The sequence below is a fragment of the Rhinoderma darwinii genome, chromosome 2 (assembly GCF_050947455.1).
Source record: "Rhinoderma darwinii isolate aRhiDar2 chromosome 2, aRhiDar2.hap1, whole genome shotgun sequence".
NCBI lineage: Eukaryota > Metazoa > Chordata > Amphibia > Anura > Rhinodermatidae > Rhinoderma > Rhinoderma darwinii.
In genome coordinates, this window is record NC_134688.1 from 62,011,845 (window position 1) to 62,032,926 (window position 21,082).

The 21,082-nt window shown below is 48.3% G+C and overlaps 1 protein-coding gene across 2 annotated transcripts in view; it reads left to right on the forward strand.

Moving 5' to 3' along the window:
- The window catches only part of TEX26 (testis expressed 26), an 82,589-nt gene extending 63,950 nt beyond the window's left edge, over window positions 1-18,639 (forward strand). Inside the window, exon 7 of one of the 2 annotated variants that reach the window (XM_075851690.1) lies at window positions 18,282-18,639. In XM_075851690.1, the coding sequence (XP_075707805.1) occupies window positions 18,282-18,535 (254 nt within the window). In that variant the 3' untranslated portion in view covers window positions 18,536-18,639. The remainder of the gene's footprint in view (window positions 1-18,281) is intronic. The other variant, XM_075851687.1, reaches the window with a different exon arrangement.
- Window positions 18,640-21,082: the final 2,443 nt, after the last annotated feature.

The window sequence follows — 21,082 nt, forward strand, 5'->3', positions numbered from 1 at the left end:
TGTCCGTTTCCCTACCCCCCGGTCATTACATAATCACAAGCCCATACCTAGTCTACCCTGGTCCCTGACACCACTATGGACCCCCGTGAGACCCTGGCTCAGCAAATGCAGGGTCTCTCCCTACAGGTCCAGGCCCTGGCTCAGAGGGTCAACCAGCCTGATGCTACCTTAGTAGTTCCCCCCACCGCACCTCTTGAACCCCACCTCAAGTTGCCCGACCGGTTCTCAGGGGACCGGAGGGCTTTTCTCTCCTTTCGGGAGAGTTGTAGGCTTTACTTTCGTTTAAAGCCTTACTCCTCAGGTTCTGAGAGCCAGCGGGTGGGTATAATTATGTCCCGGCTCCAGGAAGGGCCCCAAGAGTGGGCCTTCTCCTTGGCTCCTGACGCCCCTGAACTTTCCTCCGTTGATTGTTTCTTTTCTGCTCTTGGACTTATTTATGACGAGACTGACAGGACTGCCTTTGCCGAGAGTCAGCTGGTGACCTTACGTCAGGGTAAGAGACCTGTTGAGGAGTATTGCTCTGACTTTAGGAAGTGGTGCGTAGCTTCTCGGTGGAATGACCCTGCCTTAAGGTGCCAGTTTAGGTTGGGTCTGTCGAATGCCCTGAAAGACCTGCTTGTTAGCTATCCCTCTTCTGACTCCCTAGACCAGGCTATGGCTTTAGCGGTACGACTTGACCGACGTCTCAGGGAACGACAACATGAACGTTTATGTGTTTTCTCCTCCGACTCCCCCATGATGCCTCCCGAAGTTCCGTTGCTTCGTTCCTCCCCGAAAGACTCAGAGATACCTATGCAACTCGGGGCCTCCGTGTCCCCCCAACAACGTAGAGAATTCCGCAGGAAGAATGGTCTCTGCTTCTACTGTGGGGATGACAAGCATCAAGTGAACAACTGTCCTAAGCGTAAGAATACAGCCAGAGAACTTCCGCGCCTAAGTGATCATCGGGGAGGTCACTTGGGCGCACAGGTATTTCCAGTAAATAGGAAACGTACTAAGATCTTGCTTCCCTTTCAGGTCTCTTTTGGTGGTAGGTCTGCTACCGGCAGTGCCTTCGTGGATTCAGGGTCCTCTACTAATTTTATGTCTGTGGAATTTGCTATGTCTCTTGCTATGCCTCTGATTGATTTGCCTAAACCTGTCCCGGTAGTGGGTATCGACTCCACTCCTCTTGCTAATGGTTATTTTACACAGCATACCCCTGTTTTTGAACTCCTTGTTGGCTCCATGCATTTGGAGCAATGCTCTGTACTGTTGATGCAGGGATTATCGTACGATTTGGTTCTAGGCCTTCCCTGGTTGCAGTTGCATAATCCCACGTTTGACTGGAATACTGGGGAGCTAACCAAATGGGGTAATGAATGTTGTACGTCATGTTTTTCTGTTAATTCTATTTCTCCCCCTGAGGAGGTGAATACGCTACCCGAGTTTGTTCAGGACTTCGCTGATGTTTTCTCTAGGGAGGCCTCCGAAGTGTTACCTCCTCATAGATAATACGATTGCGCTATCGAATTGGTACCAGGAGCTAAGCTTCCTAAGGGTAGGATATTTAATCTTTCTTGTCCCGAACGTGAAGCCATGAGAGAGTATATCCAGGAATCCCTGGCCAAGGGTTACATTCGTCCCTCTTCTTCTCCGGTAGGTGCTGGCTTCTTCTTCGTGGGGAAGAAAGATGGTGGTCTTAGGCCATGCATTGACTACCGTAGCCTGAATAAGGTCACGGTAAGGAACCAGTATCCCCTTCCTTTGATTCCTGATCTCTTTAATCAGGTTCAGGGGGCCCAATGGTTTTCTAAATTGGATCTACGGGGGGCGTATAACCTTATTCGCATCAAAGAGGGGGATGAGTGGAAGACTGCTTTTAACACGCCCGAAGGCCATTTTGAATACCTTGTCATGCCCTTTGGGTTGTGTAATGCCCCTGCGGTCTTCCAGAATTTCATAAATGAGATTTTGAGAAATTACCTGGGGATATTTCTTGTAGTGTACCTTGATGACATACTGGTGTTTTCCAAGGACTGGTCCTCCCACATTGAGCATGTCAGGAAGGTGCTCCAGGTCCTTCGGGAAAACAAACTGTTTGCCAAAACCGAAAAATGTGTGTTTGGGGTACAGGAGATACCATTTTTGGGTCAAATCCTCACTCCTCATGAATTCCGCATGGACCCCGCCAAGCTTCAGGCTGTGGCGGAATGGGTCCAACCTGCCTCCCTGAAGGCGTTACAGTGTTTTTTGGGGTTCGCTAATTATTACAGGAGATTTATTGCTAACTTCTCGGTCATCGCTAAGCCTCTCACGGACCTCACTCGCAAGGGTGCTGATCTCCTCCACTGGCCTCCTGAGGCTGTCCAGGCTTTTGAGGTCCTTAAGAAGTGCTTTATCTCTGCCCCGGTGCTGGTTCAGCCCAACCAAATGGAGCCATTTATCGTGGAAGTTGACGCATCTGAGGTGGGAGTGGGGGCTGTCTTGTCCCAGGGTACCAGGTCCCTCACCCATCTCCGCCCCTGTGCCTACTTCTCCAGGAAGTTTTCGCCAACTGAGAGTAACTATGATATTGGCAACCGCAAACTCTTAGCCATTAAATGGGCATTTGAAGAGTGGCGCCACTTCCTGGAGGGGGCTAGACACCAGGTAACGGTCCTTACCGACCACAAGAATCTGGTTTTCCTAGAATCTTCCCGGAGGCTAAACCCGAGACAAGCTCGATGGGCGTTATTTTTTACCAGATTCAATTTTTTGGTTACCTATAGGGCTGGGTCTAAAAATGTTAAGGCTGATGCACTGTCGCATAGCTTCATGGCCAGCCCTCCTTCGGAGGAAGATCCTGCTTGTATTTTGCCTCCAGGTATAATCATTTCCTCGATCGATTCTGATTTAGTCTCTGAAATTGCTCCTGATCAAGGTTCAGCTCCCGGGAACCTTCCTGAGAACAAGCTGTTTGTTCCCCTGCAATTCCGGCTAAGGGTACTTAGGGAAAATCATGACTCCGCACTATCTGGTCATCCAGGCATCCTGGGTACCAAGCACCTCATTGCCAGAAATTATTGGTGGCCTGGGTTGCCTAAAGACGTTAAGGCCTACGTCGCCGCTTGTGAGGTTTGTGCTAGGTCCAAGACTTCCAGGTCCCGACCAGCGGGCTTACTACGTTCGTTGCCCATTCCCCAGAGACCTTGGACACATATCTCCATGGATTTTATCACCGATTTGCCTCCATGCCAAGGCAAGTCGGTGGTGTGGGTGGTGGTAGACCGCTTCAGTAAGATGTGCCACTTTGTGCCCCTCAAGAAACTACCCAACGCCAAGACGTTGGCTACCTTGTTTGTCAAACACATCCTGCGTCTCCATGGGGTCCCTGTCAATATTGTTTCGGACAGAGGGGTACAATTTGTTTCATTGTTTTGGAGAGCCTTCTGTATGAAGTTGGGGATTGATCTGTCCTTCTCCTCTGCCTTCCATCCTGAAACCAATGGCCAAACGGAGAGGACTAATCAATCTCTAGAACAATACTTAAGGTGTTTTGTCTCTGACTGTCAATATGATTGGGTCTCATTCATTCCCCTCGACCAATTTTCCCTTAATAACCGGGTCAGTAACTCGTCAGGGTCTCTCCCTTTTTCTGTAATTTTGGGTTTAATCCACGGTTCTCCTCCGTTTCACCTGGTAGTTCCAACAATCCCGAGGTAGAGGTCGTTCATCGGGAACTGTGCACAGTCTGGGCCCAGGTTCAGAAGAACCTAGAGGCGTCCCAGAGCGTACAAAAAACTCAGGCTGATAGAAAACGTTCTGCTAACCCCCTGTTTATGGTCGGGGATCTGGTGTGGTTGTCGTCTAGGAACTTGCGTCTCAAGGTTCCGTCCAAGAAGTTTGCTCCCCGGTTTATTGGGCCGTATAAGGTCATTGAGGTCCTCAATCCTGTCTCCTTCCGGCTGGAGTTACCCCCGTCTTTTCGTATACACGACGTGTTTCATGCCTCCCTCCTTAAACGCTGCTCCCCGTCCTTGGCTCCCTCGAGGAGAACTCCTGTTCCCGTCCTCACCCCTGAGGGGGTGGAATTCGAGGTGGCCAGGATTGTGGACAGCAAGATGGTCCAAAGCTCCCTCCAGTAGCTGGTCCATTGGAGAGGTTATGGGCCCGAGGAGAGGACTTGGGTACCCGCCCGGGATGTTCACGCTGGGGTATTAGTCAGGAGGTTCCACCTGCGTTTCCCCAGTAAGCCAGGTCCACTTAGAAAGGGTCCGGTGGCCCCTCATAAAAGGGGGGGGTACTGTAAAGGATCTGCCAGGCACAGCTTCGGGGTTAACTCCCTTAATTAATCAGTCTGCACCTGAATCTACATCCCTGAGACTGACTCCAGCTTCCACCACTCAGGCTGGCAGGCTTAGGAGCGGGAGAGCCTATCGCAACCTGGCCAGACTCAGCTAGCTCCCGCCCTCGGTCTATTTAAGCCTGCCTTTCCTGTTCCTCCAGTGCTTGTGATTCTTATTCGTGTGGTTTGCTGGCCCAGCTACAGCTCCTTGTATTTTGTTCCTGCTCCGTACAGACCCTGGCTTACTGACTACTCTTCTGCTCTTCGTTTGGTACCTCGCACACTCCTGGCTTGACTCGGCTCGTTCACCACTCTGGTTGCTCACGGTGTTGCCGTGGGCAACTGCCCCTTTCCCTTGCTTGTATTCCCTTGTATGTTTGTCGTGTTTGTCGTGCACTTACTGAGTGCAGGGACCGCCGCCCAGTTGTACCCCGTCGCCTAGGGCGGGTCGTTGCAAGTAGGCAGGGACAGAGTGGCGGGTAGATTAGGACTCACTTGTCCGTTTCCCTACCCCCCGGTCATTACAGACATATTGGGATTTCTAATATATAAGACCCTCAAAGCCACTTCACAACTGAACTGGCCCCTATTAAAATAGCCTTTTGAAATTTTCTTGAAAATGTGAGAAATTGCTTCTAAAGTTCTAAGCCTTGTAACATCCTAGAAAAATAAAAGGATGCTCAAAAAACTATGCCAATCTAAAGTAGACATATGGGGATGTTAATTAGCTACATTTCACGACTTTTATGCCTCTTTATACAACACTGACTCTACTAATCCAGCTACACTATCTAGTAATTTTAGGTCAAATATTAAAGCCTACATTGCTGACTCTGGCCTCCCCTCCCTGTCAGAGGAAACTCTTTCTGGTTTGGAAATTCCGATTTCTATACAAGAATTATCTTATGCCCTCAAACAATCCCAGTCGGGCAAAGCTCCCGGACATGATGGGTTTACGCTTCCGTACTATAAAAGATTTTTTGATATCTTGAGCCCGCATTTCATAGCCTCTTTGAACTCATTTTCCACTTCTTCTACCACCCCCCCCTCCTGATGCACTCAGAGCACATATTGCGGTGATTCCAAAATCCGGCAAAGAGCTCTCACAATGCGCTAGTTACAGACCGATTTCCCATCTCAACACAGACATTAAGATCTTTGCTAAGATTCTTGCTGTTAGTTTGGCTCCACTGTTGGGGGATGTCGTTCACACGGACCATGCGGGGTTCATGTCAGGAAGGGAGGCACATGACAACACTACCAAGACCATTAATTCTTATCCATAAAGCTCAGTTGTCTGCTTTTCGGAAGAGTTCTCCATTCAGAATGGGACTAGACAGGGTTGTCCTCTATCTCCCCTAATTTTTATTCTGACCCTAGAACCTTTTCTCCGACATATCCGAGCAAACCCCGATATTAACGGTATAAAACTACGTACGAGAGAGGATAAAGTTGCAGCCTATGCAGACGACCTTCTATTGTTTTTGACCAACCCCTCCATTTCACTCCCGAACCTTATGCATGAGTTTCAGCGCTTTTCTAAACTCTCACATTTAAAAATTAATTTTTCTAAGTCAGCGGCAATGAACATCTCCCTTCCTCCATCTCTCTTACATCCCTTGGAACAGTCATTTAGTTTTAAATGGACCACGTCAGCTCTTAATTACCTTGGGGTTAAAATCTCATCTGATCTGACAGACCTTTTTAGATTGAATTTTCCCCAGCTCCTTGCTACCATACAGTCTGATTACGCTAGGTGGATGAAAGGTACTTTCACATGGATGGGTTGATGTACCATATTCAAAATGAATATTTTACCCAGGCTCTTGAATTTGTTCCAGGCTCTTCCTATAGCTATTCCTCCTTCGTTCTTCAAAGCGGTCAACTCCCTGCAAACTTGTTCGTTTGGGCTGGCAAACCTCCTAGGCTTAAACGCTCGTTGTTGTGTAGATCTAAGGAGCCAGGGGGCTTAGCACTTCCGGATAGCAGATCCTATTACATTGCCTCCCACCTTTCGAGGAAGGTGGATTAGTGCAGGCATGCTCTTCTCAAACCATGGGTATGTTTGGAACAGAGTTTCACTGAGATCCCTCTTTCTGTTATTCCCTTGTTAGACCGTAGTCAACTCAGGCCCCTTCGCCAACATCCTACCATTGGCCCTACATTATTATCCTGTTCCCTATCCTCAGTGAGGTCCTCCCTATTACCAGTCCACTCCTCAATGTATCCCATTTTTGGAAATCCACTCTTCCCTTCGGGTCTGGAAGACTCAATATTCCGGTCTTGGTTCGCCTCCGGCACCTTTAGGGTCTTCCATTTTCAGAATGGTTCAGATTGGCTCTCTATTGTTGAAGTGTCCCGTTTGCCTAACCTCGTGCCCTTGGGCCACTGGAGATCTTTTCAGCTTAGGCATTTTTGCTCCTCCCTTTCGCCTCCCTCCTTGTATCAAGCCAGCAGGACTCCTATGGAAGATTTGTGCGGAGGATCTGGACTAATTCACGATACATTATCGATAATCTATACCATGCTTCAGAACCCTCCGGATCTGTCTCCCCCTAGCTACCTCTTGCAATGGGAGGTCGATTTGAATATTTCTCTCTCAGATGCACAAAGATCTTGTGTACTCATCCTGGCACACAAGAATTAGATCAGTTCCCGTTACCAAGAGGCCAGTTATAAATTGCTTTCTCGTTGGTACCGGGTCCTGGTTCGTTTACATTGCTTTTATACTTCACTTTCTCCTCTTTGCTGGAGATGCGGTTTGGAGGATGGTACCCTCCTTCACACCTTTTAGTCCTGTTCTCTACTTACGCCATTTTGGGATGGAGTTCAGCAGGTGATCCGCGAGGTCACGGATACAGACCTTCCTTTGGATCCAGCCTTCTTCCTCCTCCATCACTGCGACATCCCAGTGGATGCTTACCGGTGCTCTCTGCTACACTTTTTGGTGATTGCAGCTCGCCACTGCATCCCTTTAAGGTGTAAAAATACCTCTCCTCCTTCTCTGTCCCTCTGGATTTCCAAGGTCAATGATCTCATGCACATGGAAGACTTAACCTCTTCTCTCCATTATCCATATAAGAAGTTTTTTTCAAATATGGGCTCCTTGGATGGATTTTCAGAGCTCTGATTCATACACAGATATCCTGCGTATGACGAATCTTGACCAACAGCCTGATTGAGAGTCTACTGTCAAGATGCGACATGCTACACCCTGATGCCCTAAACTCTTCCCTCTCTCTCCTTTCTACTAGTCTTTTTATTTGCTTTGTAGCTTGGAGTTTTTTATTTTTTTTCTCTTTCCAACTGTTCTGGGGTATTTGTATTTTGCCTTACATCCTTTGTATGTATAGGGCTTATTGCTCTGATTTACTTTTCATATTAAGTACCTTGGTATTTATTTCTTGATTCTTGTATCCTGTACCCTTATGCTATGAAAATGGACCTTCTGGGTCGTGAAAATAAAGAATTAAAAAAAAACAAAACAATATTTCTCAATACATTTCATTACCACTGATGTTACTGGGACTGGACACGGTAGAGCAGGCTCCGTTGGACTCAGGATGTATATTCATATTCTCCCATAGGAACAATGTTTTCTGAATGTCCAATGGAGCTTGTGAGAATTCAACAACAATAAAATAGTCGTAAGCTCCATCATTTGAAATCAGAGGCATACAAAAGTGCGGTAGTGGCCTCATGCCCCTCTATGACAGCCCGGTTACTGCACCATATAATGCGGAGCCACAAATCGGCTGTGTAAATGAGTCTTAAAGGGAACCTGTCAGCAGCATTTCACCTATAAAACCAGCATAACATGGTGGTAGTGGGTGAAAAATCCTTTCTATATAACCTATAATTGTCTTCTTAGTCGGCTCTATAGCTTTAGTATTCAGTTTTTTAGTGTTCCCACACCGTATGCTAATGAGCATAAAAGAGTAATATCTTCATTCCTCAAGTCTTTCCCGAGTTTACCCCGCCTCCTTACTTTTGATTGACAGCTCCTCACCTTCCCCAGCACACAAAAACCTGTGCTTGTGCATTGACGTCCTCTTCTGGTGTGTGCACACAAAGGGACACCGGATTATTACGATAAAAGGCGCAAAATGTTTGCAGACCATTATTTACAGTCAGTGGAGGAGTTTAGGAGAGGGGATAACGGCAATGAACTTTTGATAGCAGCGGCCAGTGAGGGATATGTAAAGTCCAATAGGTGAATTGCTGGTGACAGGTTCCCTTTAAGCCTCAGCTGATTTGAGTAAGACAGTCAGATCAGTGATGAGACGCATGGCCGCCATCAGGGAGGTACTGCTGTCAGGGGCACGGTCAAAATGTGAAAAAACGAGGGCCCGTGCTCCACTGCCGGAATGCATTTGCTCACGGGCCCTTATGATTTCACTTTGGTGAAAGGAACAGGTCCCATCACGGAGCCGGGGCCCGTTCTTTGCATCAGAGTAAAATCATAAGGGCCCGCTGTTCACATAGTGCCCGTCCCTCCTTCTCCTCCACAGCGGCGTGACAGCGCCTGTGGAGGAGACGTCATGAAGGTGGCGGGAGGTTTGAATGCAGTGGAGGCGACAAGAAGCAGCAGCAGAAGACTCCTGACACAGTGAGTACAGTATGTAATGTCTGTCTGTTAGGCTGCTGCTGCCCGGAGCCTTCTCACATCACATCCCCCCAATAATGAGCATGTCGGCACTATACACTCTCAGCTCTGCTTCATATTCTTGTATCACCAGCAGCAGTTCTTACCTGTTATCTCCCGGGCTGTGTAGCAGAGGGAGAAGACAGGATTATTGTCCCGTTATACGCAGCCCAGGAGATGAGAGCCGTCGTAGAGCTGCTGCTAGTGATACAATGTGGTGCTTCAGTGTCCAGAGGCTCAAACAGTCCTGGTTATGACACTTGCTTTCTATGGGGAGGGGGGGGGCGGTTGGATGACAATGGGGACAGGGAGATGATGGTGTAGTGGGTAGGAGATAATAATGGAGGGTGGATGACACTGAAGAAGACATTATACTAGGGGGATGATAACTGGGGGAAAAGGATATCTGAAGGGAGGGGTAGAGGAAGGAGAGCGGATATGTGGTGGGGGAGGGGGAGAGATCTTTAAGGCTATGTACACCTCTTTTTTTTTATACAAAAATGTTTATTAGTGTGTGTTATGAAACTTTGTAAATACTTTTTATTTAAAAAAAAATTTACTTTTGGAGATACAACTTCTTTGTATCCTGTATACATAGCAGCTGTATCGTGCGCTGAGACCTGAATCCGTCAAGTCCGGGGGACTGACGGGTTCAGTGTCGGCGGGCCAGGATCCACCTGTTATCGATCAAATCTAAATTATGAACAGGGACACTAATTATATAGATTTTTACAGCTTTTATTGATTTCTATGGTAACTGTATGAATTCAGATTAACCAGTCTCCTCCTAGTGGTGACGGTAGGCAGCTTGTGTGTTATAATTATTTAAGCTGTTTGGGGTAAACTTATCAATGTATTTATGCCCGTTGTCTGGTGTAAATACATAGAAAAATATTGTGTTCAGACTTATTCTACTTTTTCCAACTTACGAGTTAGATACTTGGATAAGTCGTACACAGTGCATTAGTATTAATTACAGGGCTTCCACTATAAAGATCTCTTATAAAATAAAGGTGAATATCAACTTAATAAAAAATGTGTGAATTTATCAGAGCTCTCAGTGGGGGGGGGGGGGGCCATATTAAGTTTTGTTTTGGGACACTATGATTTCTGCGTATGCCCCTCTATTTAGTAGATGACCCAATATAACCTCAGTAGAAGAAAGTGCACCTCCTCATTCTTCAGAATGTATAGGCTGCATTTAGGCCTTATTCACACAAAAGTGTAATACGTCCATGTGACGGCCGTTAAAACAGCCGTCACACGGACCTATGTAATTCAATGGGGCCGTTCAGACGGTCGTTGTTTCAACGGACCGTGTGAAGGGTCCGTTAATAAATAGGACATGTCCTATTTTTTTGCACTTAGACTCTAGTCAATGGGGGATGCGTGATAACGCGTCCCGCAGGAAGCAGCACGGATACACTGCAGTTTTTCACGTCCGAGGTTTCATGCGCACTGTGAATCTAGCCTTACACACAGATTTCTGAAAGCCAGTTGACACATTTCTCACATTTCGACAAAAAAATTTAAAGTAAAGATGCGATTGTAATGACTATTGGCGTGTGTAAATGGGTTAACGACCAAGACGTTCATCATTTGTAAAATTGATTGTTCATACAAAGCTATCTGATAAATCAATAAATAATCATCTCGTATGAGATTTTAACAAAAATTGTAACCTGTGCATTGGCCTTGATCTAATTGAAGTCAATCTCATCTATCGGAAAATCTATGTGACATGGTGAGAAATTTTGGTCGCCATTATTACTTTGATTGTAGAATGTGAACGGCGATCTAAAAACATCTGGAAGAACACACTAATAAAAAAGTGTGTGTGCGTGCGTGCGTAAACAGCCAACTCAGGCCGCTGTTCAGATATAGATTTAGGTATGATTGCATACAGGGCCGGCCCTAGGATAGATGGCGCCCTGTGCAAAATGATCTTTCGGCTCCCCACCCCATCATTAAAAAAAATGCCCCATAAAAAATTATAATGCCCCTTTAGTGCCCCCGTACAGTATAATAATAATATTTAATAATATTATATATTACAACCCCTTCAAGGACACAGTATTTTGTCCTCTAATTGTGCCCACAGTATTATGCCACCTGTAGTACCCCTACACAATATAATGTCCGCTTAGTGGCCCCCACACAGTATAGTGCCCCCTGTAGATTTTGCCATATAGCCTCCCTGTAGACAGTACCATAATCCCCCACCTCCTTTTTGTAGATCGTGCCATACAGCCCCCCTCACCTCCCCATTGTAGACAGTGCCCCCAAACAAAAACAAAAATAGTACTCACCTAGGCCCCGATCCCATGACGGACTGAGCTGCTCCATGACGGGACCCTGTAGCCTAGTACAGAGTTTCCCAACCTTTTCGGACTCGAGGCAGCACTGGAAAAATAAAATTTCCTCAGGGTCCCCCTACCAAAAATTGTTTTGAGAAAGACAGAAAACTACTATGAACAAGCACTACACTCGTAGGTTATGTCCACACACGTTTTTTATAAGGCAAAAAAAATCTGCCTCAAAATTCCTTCAGCAACTGACAGCGTTGTTTGACCTTTTTTTTGTGTTTTTTCTTAAGCTGTTGAAGCGAATGCAAAAGACACAGGAAAAAAAGCTCCAAACTAGCGCTGCAGGTATTTTTTGCCTCCTATTAATTTCAATTGGAGGTCAGAGGCGGAAACCACTTAAAGACCATCAGCCCCAACTCACAGTAAAATGACCATCAGCCCACCGCTCACTGTAAAATGACCATCAGCGCCACACAGCCCCTTGTAGGTAGCGCCACACAGCCCCTTGTGGGTAGCACCACACAGACCCTTGTGGGTAGCACCACAGCCCCTTGTAGGTAGTGCCAGACAGTCCCCTTGTAGGTAGCGCCACACAGCCCCTTGTGGTTAGCGCCACACAGCCCCTTGTGGGTAGCGCCACACAGCCCCCTCGTGGGTAGCACCACACAGCCCCTTGTAGGTAGCACCACACAGCCCCCTTGTGGGTAGCGCCAGACAGCCCCCTTGTAGGTAGTGCCAGACAGCCCCCTTGTAGGTAACGCCACACAGCCCCCTTTTGGGTAGCACCACACAGCCCCCTTGTGGGTAGCACCACACAGCCCCTTGTAGGTAGCACCACACAGCCTCCTTGTAGATGGCGCCACACAGCCCCCTGTAGGGAGTGCCGCACAGCCCCCTGGTAGGAAGTGCTGCAAAGACTCCTGGTAGGGAGTGCCACACAGCCCCCTAGTAGGGAGTGCCACACAGCCCCCTGGTTGGTAATGCCCCACAGCCCCCTGGTTGGTAGTGCCCCACAGCCCCCTGGTTGGTAGTGACCCACAGCCCCCTGGTTGGTAGTGCCCCAAAGCCCCCTGGTTGGTAGTGCCACACAGCCCCCTGGTTGGTAGTGCCACACAGCACCTTTGTTGGTAGTACCACACAGCCCCCTGGTAGGTAGTGCCACACAGCCCACAGCACCCTGGTTGGTAGTGCAACACAGCCCCCTGGTTGGTAGTGCCACACTCCCCACAGTCCCCTTGTAGGTAGTGCAAGGACTACGAAATGACCCTGATAGCTAGCGGGCAATAGACATTCAAAAAAGGACAACTGTGCAGGAGCACACAAAATACCCAGCTTTCCCCGCTATCAAATAAATGTGTGCAAATAAACTAAGATATAACTTTTATTTAGTCTAGCTAAAGGATTAATCCTTTTAGCTAGATTAAATAAAAGTTATATCTTAGTTTATTTCCACACTTTTTTTTTTATACCCGGGAAAGCTGGGTATTTTGTGTGCTCCTGCACAGTTGTCCTTTTTTGTAGGTAGTGCCACACAGCCCACAGCCCCCCTGTAGATAGCAACCACCCCCCCTTCCAGTATAGATAGCGCCACTGTAGCTCCCTGAAGGAGCGGAATCCCCGTGTGGCCGGGGATTCCGCTCCTGGAGCGCTGCTTGATGTCTCTGTCCATATATGGACAGTGACATCAGGAAAAACTCCTGAAGCGGAATCCCCGGTCACAGCGTTGCAGACGCTATGACCGTCGTTTCCACTCCAGGAGAAGCTGCTGTCGTCTGTGTCCATGACATCATTGGCTTCTCCTGGAGTGGAATCCCCGGTCATAGTGTCTGCAACGCTGTGACCGGGGATTCCGCTTCAGGAGTTTCCCCTGATGTCACTGTCCATATATGGACAGAAACATCAAGCAGCGCTCCAGGAGCGGAATCCCCGGCCACCTGGGTATTCCGCTCCTTCAGAGAGCTACAGTGACGCTAGTAGATAGCAGAGCAGGGAGATACCTCCCTGCTCTACTATAGTGCCGTCGCTACCGCTATAGCAGCCGCAGCAGCTGCTAGCGGCGCCACCGCCCTCATGCCCGGTGTCACCACTAGCAGCCGCTATGGCTGCTACAGCGGTAGCGACGGCCACTAAGTGTAGAAGCGCCCGGTTGGAAAGGCGACTGCAGTTAGTGTGTGTATCCCCGCTGGTAGTTGTAACGGTGCGAGGATACACGCACTCGCTGGCGCCCCTCTTGCAGTGTGCGACCGCACTGGTCGAACTTATCTAAGGCCGGCTATGATTGCATACCTCCCAACTTTTGAATTCGGAAAAGAGGGACATTTTAAGCCACGCCCCTAACCACGCCCAATATCCTGCATAAACACATCAAATCACGGCCAGATCCTTCTGCAAATAACACGCGCAAATTCTCACTGTGGATCTCTAGACTGTCTGGATATTACAGATATTTTGGATCAGGTTATATTGTCTTTATGTTACTTTTCCTATCTTGGGTATAACATTTGCTCATCACGGCGGCAGCTGCAGGACAAACCAAAAGGCAGAGAACAATGAAAGTCAAGAGGGAGACCCTGTGGTTGATGACTTTTCAATTGACAGGTAGCAGGGTTACATGATGGTAATTTTTTTTTTCAGTTGTGTAACTCTGCTACCGGTAAATTGAAAAATCATCCACCAGAGCCCCCCTGTAGATAGCTCCAGATACAGCCCCCCTGTAGATAGCTCCAGACACAGCCCCCCTGTACATAGCGCCAGATACAGCCCCCTGTAGATAGTGCCACACACAGCCCCCTGTACATAGCGCCAGATACAGCCCCCCTCTAGATAGCTCCAGACACAGCCCCCCTGTAGATAGCGCCACACACAGTCCCCTGTACATAGCACCAGATACAGCCCCCTGTACATAGCACCAGACACAGCTCCCTGTACATAGCACCAGATACAGCCCCCCTGTAGATAGCTCCACACACAGCCTCCATGTAGATTGCTCCACAAACAGCCCCCCTGTACATAGCGCCAGACACAGCCCCCCTGTACATAGCGCCAGATACAGCTCCCCTGTAGATAGCTCCACACACAGCCTCCATGTAGATTGCTCCACAAACAGCCCCCCTGTACATAGCGCCAGACACAGCCCCCCTGTACATAGCGCCAGATACAGCCCCCATGTAGATAGCTCCAAACACAGCCCCCCTGTAGCTAGCGCCAGACACAGCCCCCCTGTAGATAGCTACACACGCAGCACCCCTGTAGATAGCTCCACACACAGCCCCCCTGTAGATAGCTCCAGACACAGCCCCCTGTAGATAACACCACACACAGCCCCCCTGTAGATAGCTCCACACACAGCCCCCCTGTAGAGTGCTCCACACACAGCCCCCCTGTATATAGTACCAGACACAGCCCCCCTGTAGATAGCTCCACACACAGCCCCCTGTAAATAGCTCCAGACACAGCCCCCCTGTAGATAGCTCCAGACACAGCCCACTGTAGATAGCGCCAGACACAGCCCCCCTGTACATAGCGCCAGATACAGCCCCCGGTAGATAGCGCCACACACAGCCCCCCTGTACATAGCGCCAGATACAGCCCCCTGTAGATAGTGCCACACACAGCCCCCTGTAGATAGTGCCACACACAGCCCCCTGTACATAGCGCCAGATACAGCCCCCCTCTAGATAGCTCCAGACACAGCCCCCCTGTAGATAGCGCCACACACAGTCCCCTGTACATAGCACCAGATACAGCCCCCCTGTACATAGCGCCAGACACAGCCCCCCTGTACATAGCACCAGACACAGCTCCCTGTACATAGCACCAGATACAGCCCCCCTGTAGATAGCTCCACACACAGCCTCCATGTAGATTGCTCCACAAACAGCTCCCCTGTACATAGCGCCAGACACAGCCCCCCTGTACATAGCGCCAGATACAGCCCCCCTGTAGATAGCTCCACACACAGCCTCCATGTAGATTGCTCCACAAACAGCCCCCCTTTACATAGCGCCAGACACAGCCCCCCTGTACATAGCGCCAGATACAGCCCCCCTGTAGATAGCTTCACACACAGCCCCCCTGTAGATAGCGCCATCACGGCGGCAGCTGCAGGACAAACCAAAAGGCTGAGAACAATGAAAGTCAAGAGGGAGACCCTGTGGTTGATGACTTTTCAATTGACAGGTAGCAGGGTTACATGATGGGGATTTTTTTTTTCAGTTGTGTAACTTTGCTACCGGTCAATTGAAAAATAATCCACCAGAGCCCCCCTGTAGAGAGCTCCAGATACAGCCCCCCTGTAGATAGCTCCAGACACAGCCCCCCTGTACATAGCGCCAGATACAGCCCCCTGTAGATAGCGCCAGACACAGCCCCCCTGTACATAGCGCCAGACACAGCTCCCTGTACATAGCACCAGATACAGCCCCGCTGTAGATAGCTCCACACACATCCTCCATGTAGATTGCTCCACACACAGCCCCCCTGTACATAGCGCCAGACACAGCCCCCTGTACATAGCGCCAGATACAGCCCCCGTGTAGATAGCTCCACACACAGCCTCCATGTAGATTGCTCCACATCAGCCCCCTGTACATAGCGCCAGACACAGCCCCCCTGTACATAGCGCCAGATACAGCCCCCCTGTAGATAGCTCCACACACAGCCCCCTTGTAGATAGTGCCACACACAGCCCCCTTTAGATAGCTACACGCAGCCCCCCTGTAGATTGCGCCACACACAGCCCCCCTGTAGATAGCGCCACACACAGCCCCCCTGTAGATAGCACCAGACACAGCCCCCTGTAGATAGCACCAGACACAGCCCCCTGTAGATAGCTCAACACAAAGCCCCCTGTAGATAGCTCCACACACATCCCCCCTGTAGATAGCTCCACACACAGCCCCCTGTAGATTGCTCCACACACAGCCCCCCTGTACATAGCGCCAGACACAGCCCCCTGTAGATAGCTCCACACACAGTCCCCCTGTAGATAGCTCCAGACACAGCCCCCCTGTACATAGCACCAATAACAGCCCCCCTGTAGATAGCTCCAGACACAGCCCCCCTGTTGATAGCTCCAGACACAGCCCCCCTGTTGATAGCTCCAGACACAGCCCCCCTGTAGATAGCTCCAGACACAGCCCCCCTGCAGATAGCGCCACACACAGCCCCCTGTACATAGCGCCAGATACAGCCCCCCCTGTAGATAGCTCCACACACAGCCTCCTGTAGATAGCTCCAGACACAGCCCCCTGTACATAGCGCCAGATATAGCCCCCCTGTAGATAGCTCCACACACAGCCCCCTGTAGATAGCTCCAGACACAGGCCCCCTGTAGATAGCTCCAGGCACAGCCCCCCTGTAAATAGCGCCAGACACAGCCCCCCTGTAGATGGTGCCACACACAGCCCCCCCTGTAGATTTCTCCACACACAGCCCCCCTGTAGATAGCTCCAGACACAGCCCCCCCTGTAGATAGCTCCAGACACAGCCCCCCTGTAGATAGCTCCACACACAGTCCCCCAGTAGATAGCTCCACACACAGCCCCCCTGTAGGTAGCGCAACACAACCCCCTTATACTTAGTGCCACATTGCCGACAGAGCAGAGAGCGGTATAGGTAGCCTATTCTTTGACGTCACTCACCGTCAGAAGAAGGCAGGAGTCTTGCAGCGGTGTTCTCACTGGTGTCAATGCCGGCCCGGGAGTGGACCAGTCCAGTCACCTGACCGGTGAGGTCAGTTGACAGGTCAGGTGACTGGACTGGTCCACTCCCAGGCCGGCATCGATCCCAGTGAGAACACCACCGCAAGACTCCTGCCTTCTGATCGCTCCTGCAGTCAGCAGCGATCAGCTGTTTTGATGCAGCCCCCAGCAGGACATTTTGCAGACCACCCGGGACAGCGGGACAGCGGTGAGAAACCGGGACTGTCCCGTCGGATCCGGGACGGTTGGTATGTATGTGATTGGTCTGAAATCTGTTTGTATATATTTTGGTGCCTTTCCATCACATAAAAGAGAGTGACAGGCACAGTCTGAATGCAGATATCTGTGCTGTTTTTTTTAGATGTCGGGTACCATCGTTGGCTGAGGCAGAACTACTGCTATAGCAGCCATAGCGGCTCTATGGGTCCTGCGGCATGAGGGTGGCCGTACCGCTCGGCTGAGCACATAATCTACAAGGGGGTGTTTGTGGCACTATCTACAAGGGGGCTGCGTGTCAGTATTTACAATGGGCTGTGTGGCATTATCTACAGGGCCGTGTGTGGAACTATCTACAGGGCTGTGTGTGGCACTATCTACAGGGCACTGTGTGGCACTATCTATAGGGCTGTGTGTGGCACTATCTACAGGGGGCTGTGTGGCACTATCTACAGGGGTGTGGTCCTTCCTGTCCCAGTTTCAGGTCAGTTTATTTTAATAACTATTATGACTATGAAATAGCCTAATTAAGTGCTAATTTTTTTTAAAATATCAGTGCTTGGTCATGTGATGGACACAAAGGTGCTGGAATCATTAAAAGTCACAGCTCTGATACACATACTATAAATGAAACGAACCATGCACCTGTGTGTCCATCACTTTATCATGGACAGAATTGTATCCACTGGAAGTAAAACATAAATGTTCCTACTGAGTAACAAATTAAATGTATTAATACAAAAAATAACATTAATTTGATGAAACCAAACAAAATCTTAAATAGTAGGACACAGAAGAAAAACCTGGAGGAATTAAATGGTCAGGATCAGAATTATCTCTCATCCTGGCCATTGCAGTTTGCTGTTAGCTGTATAGAACAGTCGGCACCCGCCGCGTTTGGTGAATGCTAATCCGCCATACATATATGGCGTTAATAGGTTAAAACAAAACCTCCACCATTAAAAAAAATAAAATTACAATGCAGTATTACATAGAATCCATTTAGATAAATAGCCATTATTATAATACATGGACAGCTTAGAGAAGTTCTTACACTTTATTATGTGACTTCTTATCCTATATCCATATATTTCTTCTTTACACAGTCAATGTGTCATCTAAAGAAAAGCGGGATGACATGGAGGAAAATCAAATAATCAAGACCGATGACAAGGAGACAGAACTGGTGACAGACAGTTTTGGGGAACAGGAAATACTGCAAGAATACCAACAAATTCATGATCTGATCCACGGCATAGAAGACCTGTACATCCAGTACTATGGTGGACAGGATGGAGACAAACCAAACGAAGTACAGGAGAAACTGAAGAGTAAAGTCGGAGATGATGGAGAAGTATAGATCAGAGAGGATAGAGAGGAGGGAGTGGAATGGAGGCAGAAAGAGACAAGAAAAGCCAAAATATCAAGATTTTAGTCCGCCTAAAGAAATCATGGGCAAGGATTGCTGCATTAAAATGGAGAAGAAGTCCCCTCAAAGACAAAATAAATTCTTGTGAGATCCCAGGGCCCAGTCACATCAGTAGCAAAGGTAAGAAATCATGAAGTAACTGGGAATGTTAATGGGACCCAAAATTAATTTGTAGTCTGTAACCATGGAAACACGTAGGTCTGCATAAGAGCAATAAACACAAAACGGTAGATTTTTAATCACCACTATTTGCTAAATGTCTTAATTTTTTATATTAAATACACTGAAGGAAAAGAAGAAAAACAACACAACATGGTTGCAAAGGTAGACATATCCTTTAACCCCTCCAGGACTGAGCCTGTTTTGGCCTTCAGAACAAAGCCGATTTTTTCAAATCTGACGTGTCAATTTATGTGGAAATAACTTTAGAATAGGTGAAATTTACAAACTTCATTATTTTGTGCCAAAATTAATTTGTAATACATTTTGTTTTGTACCACAGAAGATTTTACCCAAGAAATGCAACTCAATATTTATTGCCCAGATTCTGCAGTTTTTAGAAATATCCTACATGTGGCCCTAGTGTCCTAATGGACTGAAACACCGGCCTCAGAAGCAAAGGAGCACCTAGAGGATTTTGGGGACTCCTTTTTTCTAGAATATATTATAGGCACCATGTCAGGTTTAAAGAGGTCTTGTGGTGCCAAAACAATTTAAACCCCCCAAAAGTGAACCCATTTTGGAAACTACACCCCTCAAGGAATTTATCTAGGGGTATAGTTAGCATTTTGAACCCACAGTGTTTTTGCTAAATTTATTTGAATTAGTATATGAAGATGAAAATCTACTTTTTTTCTGAAAAAACTAAATTTAAAAAGAAATGTAAACTTTTTACAAAGAATAAAGAAGAAGAAACACCCCAACATATGTAGAGCAATTTGTCCCGATTACAGCAATACCCCATATGTTGTAATAAACTGCTGTTCAGTGCCGTGTCGCGTTTGCAATGCACTGGAGGGACCAAAACAGTTGAAACCCCGCAAAAGTGACCGCATTTTGGAAACTGCACCCCTCAATAAATTTTTCTAGGGGTATAGTTAGTATTTTGACCCCACAGTTGTTTTGCTGAATTCATTGGAATTAGTCTGTAAAGGTGAAAATCTACTTTTTTTCTGAAAAAACGTAGACATTTTTAATTTTTACAAGGAATAAAGGAGAAAAAGCACCCCAACATTTGTAAAACAATTTCTCCCGATTATGGAAATATGCCATATGTGGTAATAAACTGCTGTTTGGACCCACAGCGGGGCTTAGAAGGGAAGGGGCGCTATTTGGCTTTTGGAGCTCAAATTTAGCTGAAATGCTTTTCGGGTGCCATGTCGATTTTGCAAAGCCCCTGATAGGCCAAAACAGTAGAAACAACCCAAAAGTGACCCAATTTGGGAAACTACACCACTTAAGGAATCTATATAGGGCAAGGGTCTCAAACTCAGCAGTGTAAGTGGGCCGCATATAGAAAAAATGGGAAGTTGACGGGCCGCATTACTTTCAAATTTGATACAATACAAAATTATTGTTAATCAATTAGTTATTTGAAGTACTATAACACTACATTACTATAATAATACCACTAGGTTTAAAATTTGAGAGAATTCTCCACGTGCTTTTTTCAACAATCCAGTTTCCCAGTTTAAGTGTCGCTAAATGCAGTCCGGCGGCTCAGTTAGCAGCATTTGGCAGACACACATGTCAAGATTGGGCAGCCCCTGTTTAGATAGTGCCACAGTGCCCTCGGTGGATGCTGCCGCAGTGCCCTCTGTGGATGCTGCCGCAGTGCCCTCTGTGGATGCTGCCGCAGTGCCCTCTGTAGATGCTGCCGCTGTGCCCTCTGTGGATGCTTCCGCTGTACCGTCTGTGGATGCTGTCGCTGTGCCCTCTGTGGATGCTGCCGCAGTGCCCCCCGTGGATGCTGCCACAGAGTCCTCTGTAGATGCTGCCACCAAGTCCTCTGTAGATGCTGCCACCGAGTCCTCTGTAGATGCTGCCACCGAGTCCTCTGTAGATGCTGCCACCAAGTCCTCTGTAGATGCTGCCACCGAGTCCTCTGTAGATGCTGCCACAGAGTCCTCTGTAGATGCTGCCACAGTGCCCTCTGTAGATAATGCAACACACCCCTCGATAATGCCACAGAGTCCTCTGTAGATGCTGTCACAGTGTCCTCTGTAGATGCTGCCACAGTGCCCTCTGTAGATGCTGCCACAGTGCCCTCTGTAGATGCTGCCACAGTGCCCTCTGTAGATGCTGCCACAGTGCCCTCAAAGATGCTGCCACAGTGCCCTCAAAGATGCTGCCACAGTGCCCTCGTAGATGCTGCCACAGTGCCCTCGTAGATGCTGCCACAGTGCCCTCGTAGATGCTGCCACAGTGCCCTCCGCAGATGCTGCAACAGTGATGTCAGGGGCTTGCCCAGAGCTGGAG